Source organism: Dreissena polymorpha, chromosome 2, assembly GCF_020536995.1.
Source record: "Dreissena polymorpha isolate Duluth1 chromosome 2, UMN_Dpol_1.0, whole genome shotgun sequence".
In the NCBI taxonomy this organism is placed as follows: domain Eukaryota; kingdom Metazoa; phylum Mollusca; class Bivalvia; order Myida; family Dreissenidae; genus Dreissena; species Dreissena polymorpha.
The window spans coordinates 98717727-98731730 of record NC_068356.1 but is presented as its reverse complement, the minus strand read 5'-3'; the positions used below and the strand labels follow the sequence as shown (position 1 = coordinate 98731730).

At 35.8% G+C, this 14004-nt stretch overlaps 1 protein-coding gene across 1 annotated transcript in view; it reads right to left on the bottom strand.

Annotated features, from left to right (window-relative positions):
* Positions 1-4376: 4376 nt before the first annotated feature.
* LOC127868216 (uncharacterized) overlaps positions 4377-14004 on the bottom strand; it is a 10268-nt gene continuing 640 nt past the window's right edge. Inside the window, exons 2-5 of the mRNA XM_052409866.1 lie at positions 7018-7606; positions 5971-6058; positions 5571-5764; positions 4377-4710 (exon numbers count right to left, since the gene is read on the bottom strand). Coding sequence (XP_052265826.1) covers positions 4448-4710; positions 5571-5764; positions 5971-6058; positions 7018-7087 — 615 coding nt within the window. The 5' untranslated portion in view covers positions 7088-7606 and the 3' untranslated portion in view covers positions 4377-4447. The remainder of the gene's footprint in view (positions 4711-5570; positions 5765-5970; positions 6059-7017; positions 7607-14004) is intronic.

Below are 14004 nucleotides of genomic sequence, written 5' to 3'. Positions count from 1 at the left end.
GTACTTTAGTGTGAAACTTGTTAAATAAAATCAAGTTAAGTTTGTCTGATCTCCGTTACCTGTAAATGTTTGTTGCGCAATAAGTTCGTAACTTGATGTCGATGTCGGCCGCCATAGATGCATCGTGACGTCCCAAATTGACGTCACAAAGAATTTCCAGTTGTTGAGCGTTTCGCAGCAAGGCGACTTGGAAGACCCAATAAAAAATGTCAGCCCTAAAAGTGGAAAGAGTTCAGATAAAAAATTATGTGTTAATTTACGTGTTTGTTATCAATAACTGTTTACGTGTTTGTCATCAATGACCGTTTACGTGTTTGGCATCAATGACTGTTTACGTGTTTGGCATCAATGACCGTTTACGTGTATGCTATCTATTACATTGAGTTCGCTTTGCATATAGAACAATAACGATAAAACGGAGGAAAATATGTCTAAAACGACCTACCGATACCAGTTCCGGTATTGGCAATGTGCGCTCCGGGGTTATATGTCCCGATGTTGCCACTTCCTTCTGTGAATGAGAAAACTTAGTGCTTTTAAACCTCGCAGCGCTTTGATAAACAAATAATGAAAGTTGTATCAATAGTTGTTGGAGTACAGAAGTAGTCACTTAGTTACAGGAACAACAGCAACTTAATATATATAATAAATTAATTCTAATGGAAGTTTAAGTAAAAATGATGATGACCATCATCATCATAATCATCATCATCATCATCATCATCATCATCATCATCATCATCATCATCATCATCATCATCATCATCATCATCATCATCATCACCATCATCATCATCATCATCATCATCATCATCATCATCGTTATTTGTTTTTAAATTCAAATAAAAACAATTTACATTGAATACAAGCTATTCCTAATTAAAGAAGCAGTAGTAGTAGTAGTAGTAGTTGTTGTTTTTTATATTGCATGTAAAAGTAGTTCTTTTTGTTGCTGTTGTTGTTGTTCTAAAATAAAATTTGTTTGCTGATGATGTCGTCGGTGTTTGTCAAGATGATGGAAGTGGTACCGATACAGTTACTATATTAATGTCATTATTAAGGTGGTGTTGTTGATGATAATGATGAAATTTGACGTCACAATATCAATTTATACTTATTTCATGCACATAAAATTGTCGTCAGAATGAAAACACTACCGAAAAACCTTCTTCTTTCCAAAACCTGCATGTTTAGGTTCTTTGAACTTGTTTACAAATCCTTTAAGTCCCTCCCCCCTTATAATATTTGTTCCCTTAAAGTCTTATTACTCTATCGAATGTTCCTTTGCTCGTGAAATAATTCCATTTGATGGATACGTTGTTTATCAATTGATAAAAGTTATGTAATTAAAAGTCCTGTATCTTTCTTGGTATAAAGCTCGTTTACTTCTCTACTATATTGCAACGCATGTAGAAAATCAGTTTATAACATTAGACGTCGATGACTTAAAACATTAGACGTAGATGATTTTAAAAAATAAACGTAGATGCGTATTTGCGAAATAAAATGTAACTGTTTACTAATACGTTATTTAATGTTGAACGTTCAAATTATTACAACTTATACAGCGGTGCATTTTAATCATATTAGAATTTAATTAAAATCAATCAATAAGAAAAGCCCACATCACTCTATCATCCATAAACTTGTTAATTTCTCCTTGTTTACGTTTGACGCACGTCTTTAAACCTTTCATTTAAAAATCGCTCATATTTCATAGAATAAAACCTGATTCATTTTCAAATAGATGCTGTATACAAGCAATGTGGAGCCTTCTTACACTCAAAGTGAAAGTCAATAACTGCAATAGAAAGTGTATTCATGGTTAAACTTATTATGATAATCTCTGATCCATTCAAAAGAAGTAGCATCAATGCATGTTTATAATTGACACGACCAGACATTAAAATCATCGTAAACATTAAACATAAACAACCATTCATCAATGCTGTGAACAGATGGTTTAAATACGTAGACAGTCATAAATTGTGTTTACCTATTTTAATTACTTATGTGATCAATGAAATAAAATAAAATTGAATTAAATTAAATATGTCAATATGCTTTATACACTCATACATATGGACTGTGCTCCGTGAAAAAGCGGTTTAATGCATGTGCGTAAAGTGCCGTCCCAGATTAGCCTGTGCTGTTCGCATAGGCTTATCATTGACGACACTTTCCGCAAAATTTTGACTTTTGCTAAGAAGAGACTTTCTTGAAACGAAAATATCATGAAAGCGAAATGTCGTCCCTGATTAGCCTATGCGGACTGCACAGGTTGTTCTGGGACAACACTTTACGCACATGCATTGATCCCCGTGTTCACAGAGCACGGCTCATCAAACCGAACGTGTCACAGTTTTGTTTGTTTGTTTGTTGTCAGATTTTTCACTGATTTCTCTGTTTTCCACGATATGCATTCACGTCAAGGCGCTCACTTTACCAACTCTCACTTACCTTGGTTTGTTGGTTTAGCAGTTCTAACTGAACATACATTGGCCAGAAGCAACGGCCTTGGCGTTTAAAGATCGCTGTGTCGCAAAGGATATTGTGTCCGCCTAGCGATCGGGAGGTCACGGGTTTGATCCCCACTGTTTGAGCGTTGTTAAGTTCTCACCCATAGACAGCAAGTACTGGCTAGGCCCAGGCAACGGACTCAAGAGCGTTTCATATAAGCCTAAGACTTTCTATGCGATCGAGCTAAAAACATGGTTTTAAACTTTTAAAACTAATAGCTGCCTTATTTCAATGAGAGGTATGGGGAGGATGGCCGTAGAAAGGTTTGAATAACCAGCCCGCGCAATAGTAATGTGACCTGAGACCGGACCGAGGAACCGACTCGCGACTCTCATATTTGGTGCCAAGCACTCTACAAACTGCGCTAACCCGTCTTAGTAGGGACGAAACTTTCTCCCGGGGGTTGGTTCTCGGGAAATTCTTCCCATACCTCCAAATCAAGTAGGACATCAGTGCAGTTAGAACTGGTAAACCAGCATACCAAGGGAAATTAGTCGCGTATGTTTTTCTTCCTGTCTGTGTTCGTCCGTCCGTACGATATGTAGCAAGTAGGGTACAATAATCATGTTACAATAATTCAATGTTCGAAGGGCAGGGGTCATAATTTTCGAACAAGTTTTAACGAAGCCTGATGCAGAATTGCACATGCGCATTTTTTTCATATAAGGTAAAGTGCATGCATGTACAGACAGACAGGAAGACGGACGGGCAAGGACAGGAAGTAAAACAGACATAAACACACACGAATATTGCGAATCCAGCATACCCTTATACTTTGTCTTTACTAAATCGATAGTTTTAATTGAATGTATACGTATCCATTATTAGGCTGCAGCTTTGAATATTTTTAAATAGTTTACACAACTAAAGATAGACTTCAGGTGATCATAACATGCAACGTAGACGCTGTTTCGTGCGATTTGGAATAAAAACAAGAACACGCTTTTGTACCAATTCAATTTTGTTTATTTTATATAAATATTAGATTGTGTTATTTTAATTTTAAACGTAAATAAAATATGAATTCATCGCAACAACTTTTTGTATTACATATAACATATTCAAACATATTTACATGTTATTTTATGTTACATATATACAAATATATTTACATATACAACATATTAAATTATATATTCAAATATTAACATATTTAGCAACCATTAATAATAATAACAAAGGCACAACTTTGAACATTATGCGATAAAAAGAATAATAAGAGCAGCGTTTTGGGAAAACTGGGTTTAATGCATGTTAACATGCAAATCAGGGACGACAGTCTCCGCTTTTATGGTATTTTTCGTTTAAAGAAAGTCTCTTCTTAGCGAGAATCCAGTTTGGGCGGAACATGTCGTCCCTGATAAGCCTGTGACTTATTAGATCTACCATAATTAACAAGCGTTGAAGCGAACACGTGTAAATATCGCTTGTCATTGATGTATGATATTAAATCGTTACGTATAACACACGAACTGTTTTATCAATACTTGTCATACATTCAAAAATGTGTGAATAGCATAACTTATACATCGATACCGCATTATTCGCATTTGTTCACACCAAAAATGTACGCTTAACAATTAAAACATTCACAGAAGACACACATGATGATTTTGGTACAAAATAAGTCGAATGAACAATATTACATTCAACACGGAAGCACACTGGCTATTTTCTCCCACAAAATCTAAACATATGTGTAATTGTATAAATTCCTCCAGACCTCGACGTCAATAGATAGAACATTCGAATCAACGAAACGTATTTGTAACATCGTCACAACTAACGCATGCGTTTGTTCATTTCGTTGTCACAGACGAACAATTGATGCTTAGTCCATAGGGTATGCGACATCTGGATGCAAGCGCATTTTTTCGACGATAGCCGGAAACCGCCAAATGTGATCACGAGATTACATGACGCTGCATCAATCCAGGAGGTCACTAGTTCTTTTATTGTCGGGACGTCGCCCGTTCCATACGCCGACCTTACGCGCTTCCGTCATTATAAACTCCTCGACGTCAATGCCGTAAAAAACTTCGATCTTATCGAGGCTCATGCGCGAGGCGCCGTTGCTAGGCATGGTCTTCTTTGTTACGGCCGTCCGCGCATGCGCGCTGAGCGCCGCAGCGTCCAGTGGGCCTCCGAGGTAGTCCCGGGTGGCCAGCTCTAGGTTGCATTCCGGGAGAGCTGAAATGAAGACACAAACTCTTTGCTTACAAAATATACGTTATTTTATTAAGTCCCTTTATACACCTTGCGAAATTAAATTTTTATTACTAAATTAAGTTTATTTGATCGGCAAGCTATTGCATGTTTCGGTGGGTTGTGTCTCATGAGTTGGTTGTGCGACAGTCCCGCTGTCACAATCATACACTAATATATTTATTATATGCATGTACCTTATTATGGCCAAATGCAACGTAACAAGCCATCGATCAAACAAAGTATTAATAACTCGATACAAAAAGGAGAATGTTGTAGAAAAAGCGAAAACACAGTTTTTCGATAGTTCAAACCAATGAATACGGAAAATGATTTATAATCGTCAAACAAACGGGAAACCTGTCTATTTTTTCTATACTTTATTTGCACCAATGTTTGAATGTGATTATATGTTGATAAATAATTTATGCCAACACGTATCTATGGATATGGACCGTGCTCTGTGAAAAAGGGCTTAAATGCATATGCGTAAAGTGTCGTCTCAAATTAGCCTTTGCAGTCCGCACAGGCTAATCAGGGACGACACTTTCCGCTTTTATGACATTTTTTTGTTTTACAAAAGTCTCTTCTTAGCAAAAATCAAGTTTTAACGGAAGTTTCTCCCCTGGTTAGCCTGTGCGGACTGCCCAGGCTAATCTGGGACCCACATGCATAATTCCCATTTTCGCAGAGCGCGGCTCATATATAATTAACACCACAGCGTACCTGTGGATATGTTATTAACACAACTATGTCCTATAGATATGTTGCCAACATGTACCTATAGATATGCAAATAAGGACAACACCTAAATATGTGTATACGTAATTATTTCCAGCACGTACCTCGGATGTGATTCAGCAGATGAAAGGTCGGAATGACAGACTGCGGGTCCAACATGTGCAATTTGACGAACAGTGTGTTCATCGCCATGTTGTATTCCTCCTCTGTCACATGACCGCGGACTATTTTCTGCACCCATCCCATCGTCCAAGAGGGCTCCGTCATGCGCTCAATTATACGCTCCGCCCACTCCGGCCTGAAAGTAGTCCGTCGTTTTTTTATAAATTCCCACATGGTGGACAAAACGACAAACATTCGAGGCATATTTCTTGCTATTCCAACATATGAAATCCACGAAATTTCGTGTCCATGAAAAAGTTGTAGTTTGTTTAACCACGAAATTTCTTGCCAACGAATTTTAATAATTAAACATGATTTAAAAAAGACAGAGAACAAGCTTACCCATCATCGTCAATGAAGTCTTGCAAACTGATGTTCGTCCGTGCGTCTCTCACTACGGACGGGTACAGAGCGCAGTACATGGAGAACACTGGAGAAAACAACAATAACACATAACAAGTCCGGTCGGACTTTCGAGGTTTCGACAGTAGTAATATTACCGCGTTCAGCTCACTCTTTTCCTCGATTACCTGGTTTTCCAATGCTAAAATACTTAGTGATGCCAGTAAGGCTCGATTGGTCATTGTCGGCTCGGGCACTACTTACATGTTCCCCGGGTATTCTTAAGTATATTTACATGAACCCCGGGTACGGTAAATATACTAAAAGGTTCCCCGGAAAATTAACGCTAAATAGGTCGTTCAGGGCTATTTTGTTGTACTTAATTATATTCACATTGTTGTCAATTTTCTGTTAAATGGCCTCTTTATAACCGAAACTCATACTCAAAAAGCATGTTGATGCAGTTTTTTTTAAAGAGAAGTTTGTTTAAGATAATTGGCAGCGCGTTTTACGACATCGGATTTCGGGCGGGAATACAACTCGGGTACAGTCTATTATCGACCGGGTACGATTGAGTATATTTACCGTACCCGGTGTATATGTAAGTATACTTATGAGTACCCGGGTTACAGGCACGTAGTACCCGCGCCCACAATGACCAATCTAGCGCCAGTAAGCGATAACTACCCTGCGTGAATCAGAGGCAGGAGCAGAACATAGAAAGGTAATCGACCACATAACTATTTATTGTGTATATTAAAATTAAATCGGTTTATCGTTCTCCTGTGTTTTTTGCGAATTACACAAGCTATAATATAGAGAACTTAATAAATATTCAATGATCAAATCAGTGCAAAATAAAGTTAAATATTATAGTTATGTTTTACTTTTTAATTAAATTTTTCTTTTGACTCAAAATGAAATTGAGGGTCAACGATATCCGGCCTAAGGTTTGTGAATGACGTCATTTTTAAGTGCTTGGTCACTTCTTATATTTATATGCAGATACTTCTTTGTTAATAACCAATGGCATAAAGCAATATTTACCCAATTTCTTCCAATGTACGCTAGTATACAGTTCAGTCAGCACACTTTCCAAGTAATTCTTTTCGATCATACAGTAAAACTTGTACGGATCATCTCCTTTTGAAATGGCCTCGCAAATGACTGCAACCGACAGGCTGTGAATCGGAAATCCCCGTAAATCTTCGTCGGTTATTCGGGGATCTTTCGTCACTTCCGGAAAAAATACTTCGTGAACACTTGGGTGTAGTTTTATGCAGTTCAGCAACAGATCACGTGACTCTTGCGTTACTAAATCGACGCCATTTTTAAATGGCGTCAATTATTGCAAAACGTCTAAAGTCAATCCATTATGTTTTGGTTTACTTGGTCCGGAAAATAGTTTGAAACCTTTATCTTCATTTCTCTTCTTAATAACTGGACGTTTTACTGTCGTAAAAGAGGACACTCTTTGTACTTCAACATTCAACCTGTTTGTGCTTTTCTCCACTCTGGAGTTACTTGCTTTTGACACTTTTGTAACCTCAGACAATGAAGTTACTCGCAAATAAGTAGTCTTTACTTTCGTGTTCTTGTATGTCGTTGCACTATATCTTGAGAAAATTGTAGATGTCTGAAAGATAAGGAACGCTTATAGTAGCATTCCAACAATGTATTTGAAGAATGCGGATAAATATAATTTTATTCAATTTAAGTGAACACAGCAAAATATAGTAATAGAGTAAATTGTCCATGACATTGCGCTTTGAAAACAATTAGTTTACAAAAATATTTAGTTTTATTATATTATCATTGGCAATATAACACTAAATAATTAACAATATATGCTATTAATATACCGTGCTGCCATTTCAAGCATGTTGACATTATTTTTAATTTTCAAAGAGGCGTGCCTGACCCATGTGATATAATAAATGTGGGTCATATAGAATCAGTCGACATATGTCGCCTTCGTAGATCATGTGACGACGATATTAAAATAACATCTGTCGCAGTTATAGTACAATTGTTATTGCTATATATCCATAGTTGTGGCAAAGCTATATGCATCTTATTGTTAATTCGTTATTGTTTCTCATATTGCACTCGTAGTTCCGACATTCGTGCCGGAGGGTCTTATCATCAAATGCGTTAAGATAGCAGATATGCCCTTCTTCAAAGGGTGAACGTTGTTTGATATTGTCCGCAACATATAAAACCATTCTAAGAATTTGTAGAATGTGTCTAATTGTAAATAGTTTTATTGCATTGTTGAGTGACGGCATGGAAATATCTGACATAGCTGTTCATTCATTAAAGGAAACTTTTCACAGATTGTGGCATGATTTATGGTTGTCATTAAATGCTGCTTTTTTAATAAAAAGCTTAAGTACAAACAAGAATAAAATTAAAGAAAGAACAAAGGTAACCCACAACTGGGCTCAAACCATTGACCCTTGGTGTAAAAGTCTAGCGCTTTAACCACTCGGCCATCCTTCCTAACATAGTCTTTGACGTAGTAAATACTACATACTAGTATAAGCAATCCTTGTTATATCACAATATCTAACGATATCAACAGAACTTTCCAAATTATTCAATCGTTTCGCATTTGTAAAGATAAGAATATAGGTCGTTCAACATTCAAAGAGAATTCTGTTATCGACTACACCCTTTGCTCAGTACATACCCTAAAATACTTACACAGCTTTGAAATCGTAGAACTTGACCCATTGTTCTCTGATGGCCACTCTGTGTTGTCCTTGAACTTCAAACCTGCAAAAGTGATCGAGATTAAGAAAAATCAAAACCCTAAACAACACCAAAATCGGCTATGGAAATCGGATAAACAAGCGGAATTTGTCTCGAATTTAGAAAATCATGATTTAACACCAATTTACTCGTTACTTAATACTACAAATTGTGCGGCTAACACTACCACTCCTTGCACTACTACTACTACTTCTTCTAAAATTACTTCTGCTACTTCCTCTACTTCATCTAACATTACGTTCCTTAACACAACAGCCACCAACAACAACATCAACAATAAAAACAATAATAATACTATTCAACACGACAATTTAATCAAAACCGAAAATAATAATCGCAACAATAACAACATTATCAATATGGCCCTCACACAAATAGCACAACTATTCCATACGACAGCCGTGCAAACATTTCAACCAAAATTATTTCAACATAAAAACCAACGGCACACAACAAATTCAATCAAATCTAAACCCTGGTACGGGCCATAATGTAATAACAAGAGATTAACCTACAAACGAATGCGTAAACTCTACAATCAAAACAAAACATCAGACAATAAAAACGCACTGAACCATGCAAGTAAAGAATACAAACGGATCGTGCATTTCCATCACAAAAAACATATACACCGTACTCAAACCCAATTACGAACCATGAAAAACAAACAACCAAAGCATTATTGGAATTACCTAAAATCACTGGAAAGTCACAAAGATGAAATTAAACCAAGCATCGAACAATTGTATACATATTTCAAAGACTTAAACACAACACCACATGAAAGCACAAGTGACCATGACCTTAATAGCGTTGAACCAAATATAATCGACAGTAACACAGAAACTACCCTTAACTCTCCCATCACCCGTGATGAAATTGATAAAATGATCAACAGATGTAAAAACGGCAAAACATGTAGCCAGGCCGACAATATTTGCAATGAATATATTAAAGCCACGAAAACTCTGATGTTGCCAATCTATACAATACTTTTCAACATGATATTTGACAGTGGAACTATACCAGACACCTGGTCAAAAGGTTACATCTTTCCAATATACAAAGGAAAAGGTCCACGGGAAAGCCCCGAAAACTATAGGCCCATAACGATTTTATCCTGTCTAGGCAAACTATTTACATCCGTCTTAAATGAAAGATTGACAAGGTACAGCAATGAAAATTACATAATCCACCAAAATCAAGCTGGCTTTCGTAAAAACTTCTCAACAACAGACAACATATTCTGCCTAAATTTTCTCATAAACAACATGAAAAAATTAAAGAGTAAACTATTTGTGGGCTTTGTAGACTTTACTAAATGCTTTGACCTAATCCCCAGAGCAGAACTATTCCATAAATTAATTAACAACAATGTCCAAGGAAAATTCATTCGAATTATAAAAAACATGTACGACAACATCAAATCATGTGTCCAAACAAAACATGACTATTCAGCTTTCTTTGCTTGCGACCAGGGTGTCCGACAAGGGGACAACCTTTCTCCTCTTTTATTCTCCTACTACCTAAATGACTTACTCGAATACCTTAAAAATAGCAACAACAAAGGGATCCAAATTCAATACCATGATGGAGAAACAATGCATTTTCTAGCACTAATAGCCATACTGTTCGCCGATGACACGATTCTCCTAGCAGATTCCCCCAAATCTTTTCAAAAATGTCTAGACGATTTCGAAAAATATTGTAAACAATGGAAATTAACAGTTAATGTAGATAAAACGAAAGTCATAATATTTGGCACCAATAAAAGAACTTGGCATAAATACTCATTCAAACTAAACAATAAACTTATTGAAATAGTAGACAATTATAAATATCTAGGAACATACTTTAGCCACAGTGGAAGTTTTTTTAAAGCAAGAACACATATTGAAGAACAAGCCAACAAAGCACTGCATCTACTATACAAAAGAATAAACAATCTCGATCTTCCACTCGACTTGCAAATATCCTTATTCGATAGCACAATCCTACCAATTCTAACATATTCCACTGAAATAATTGGATACGAAAACACAAACAATCTGGAGAAAATACATATTTCTTTTCTCAAGAAAATAACAAATTCCAGAAAATCAACACCCAATTCATTCCTCTACGCAGAGCTGGGCAGATACCAACTTCAAATACAAATCAAAACAAACATGATAAAATATTGGTCAAAGATAATAAATGGCGACCACACAAAATACACATACATCCTTTATAAGTATATGCTAAATAGTCCTCAAACTTACAAGTGGCTCGACTACATTAAACAGATATTCAACGAAACAGGAAATACATACATTTTCGAGGCCCAAAATCATATCAACACAAATAACGTCCACCAGACAATTAAACAAACCCTAATGGATCAATTTTGACAAGAATGGGAAGCAAAACTGAACACGTCAAACAAAGGCAAACACTTTCTCCTGTTCAAAAACAATATTAAACTCGAAAAGTACATAACATCACTTCCAAGTAACCTTTCAACAAACCTCATTAAATTCCGAATTGCTAACCACAGACTGCCTGTTGAAGTACAAAGATGGTCTAACATTCCTCATAACTTAAGATACCGCCCCTTTTGCCTCCAGCTAGGATTAAGAGAACTAGGAGACGAATTCCACTACGTCCTTGTGTGCCCACACTTTACAGAACAAAGGCGTAAATTGATCCCGAGATATTACTCCACGCGCCCAAATATCATCAAATACATTGAATTAATGAAGTGCAACAACATTAACATGGCTAAACGCACAAGCTTGTTTACTCGTAAAATTATGGATGCGTTCACAAACACACAATAATTAACTAATTAATCCATGAGACTAAATCAAAATAAATAAACATACATACCTGCAATTTAGGGCAAATCCAAATTAGTAATCCCGCATGTGAATATTTGCAGAGCACGTGCAAAACTTTCCAATTTCATTCATAAACACACTGCTTACACACACAGGTGGAAGTAACGTACCTTGGATAGTATTTTTTTTAGGAGCTCAATATATTCAAATAAATATATAAAATCATGTTTAATGAGAAAAAAATTGACAAAGAGCCATGAAAAAAAAACACACCCTCTGATATTGGAATCATAACAAGGTCATTAACTAGACTTTATTATAGACCTGTCTTCGCGGGCCGCAAAAATGTCAAAAATAGCTTTAATCCAAAGCATCCCTTGATCCTCCTATGGGCAATTGGACAACCTTTCCAAAAAAGTTAACTTCAAAAATATCTGTCCAGCCGTTAACTCACAGTCAGTCGAAAACCGAGCAATATTTCGAGTCCGTTTGTCAACCCGAATAAATCTTCTACAGACTTTCAAACAATATTTTTGACTTTTCTCCCCTTATTCGATAGCTCGCGTCCTATTCATTTAAAACAACGAGACGTGTCACATAATGCATGCATATGCAACCACTTACCCCTAAAAACTAATTCCAAAATGTTATTTATTTTCTTTGCAACAACTGTTTTAACTCTAAATTTGATTTACTTGAAAACGAAAGTAGCCATCGCTCTTGAACCCGGCTTGCCGGTGAATTACACTGACAGAGCCAGGCACAAAAATATCCAATCAACAACAACAACTATGTTTTAATAAAAGTAAATAAATGAAAATATTTATCATTCTGATTGTTTTGGAATTAGTTTTTAGGGGTAAGTGGTTGCATATGCATGCATTATGTGACACGCCTCGTTCTTTTAAATGAATAGGACGCAAACTATCGAATAAGGGGAGAAAAGTCAAAAATATTGTTTGAAAGTCTGTAGAAGATTTATTCGGGTTGACAAACGGACTCGAAATATTGCTCGGTTTTCGACTGACTGTGCGTTTACGGCTGGACAGATATCTTTGAAGTTAACTTTTTTGGAATGGTTGTCAAATTACCCATAGGAGGATCAGGGGATGCTTTGGGTTAAAGCTATTTTTGACATTTTTGCGGCCCGCGAAGACAGGTCTATAATAGAGTCTAGTTAATGACCTTGTTATGATTCCAATATCAGAGGGTGGGTATTTTTTTCATGGCTCTTTGTCAATTTTTTTCTCATTAAACATGATTTAATATATTTATTTGAATATATTGGGCTCCTAAAAAAAATACTATCCAAGGTACGTTACTTCCACCTGTGCTTACACACACCCAACTCTGATCTACACGCGATCTCGATTTCGGCATGAAGGTCAGGTCAATTGGGTACATCGATTGTTCTAAAAATAATTACATCACAGGCTGCATGCCACTGATTACATACTCAAGCAAACGAATTCGATTAAAATCCACCTCTTCGACTCTATGAGATTAAATTATCCAATGAACATACTTGTTATACGCAATTTAACTTCTATTATTGTTGTACGATTTAATCACTTATTCTAATGTACATTATTGTAGTGTTTGGTTCGTAGCATGTTCTTTCAAATGAGTTGTAAATTCCGACTACATTCACCTGATGTTCTTTTTTTTTTCTTTTTCTATATGCTTAATTGTAAACAAGTATAAATTGTTTATGCACTTCGACTATATTTCGTTAAAAATACGTATGACCAAATTTCTTAAACAATTGTATAGTCTACTTCTAACTTCTAACAGATGTAACCAATATGTGTACTATGTGTTGTATTTATATGAATATGTTTTATTTCTTATAACCAGCTACCTTCGAATATTGCATCAAAGTTATGTCTTTGTGCGTTTTACTAAATGCTTTAAATTGTTGATACTTTTGCCTATTTACCATCATTGGCGTTGGGACGCTTCTTACAATTCATTAGATCTTTTTACTACACTCATTTTAATACTAATATCTTCCATTACTATTTTCGGACTTATATATTTTTCTTTATTTGACTTTACTAATATCATAAAGGTTAAATATTCTAATAAAATTACCGCGGAAAACCTCTATAAATGCAAAAAACAATCTGTTTAAATTAGTATCACTGAAACAATATTCATTCAATTCATACATAAAATAAAAAGATCAAAAATGTTACGCACAACTGTCCCCGGAACGACATTTTTACAAAGTAAAAGTTTGGTTATAGTATACAATCCCAATTATGTCTCTGTTATTGAAAACATGCTTTCAATTATGTTTATCGAATATCATGTGATAGAACACAGTCTCACGACCAATAGCGATGCTTATGCTTATGCCATGTCTGTTATTATCATGTAACGTGACAGAAATAAAGATATTGTGTGTGTGTGTGTGTGTGTAACGCTTGATAATTTT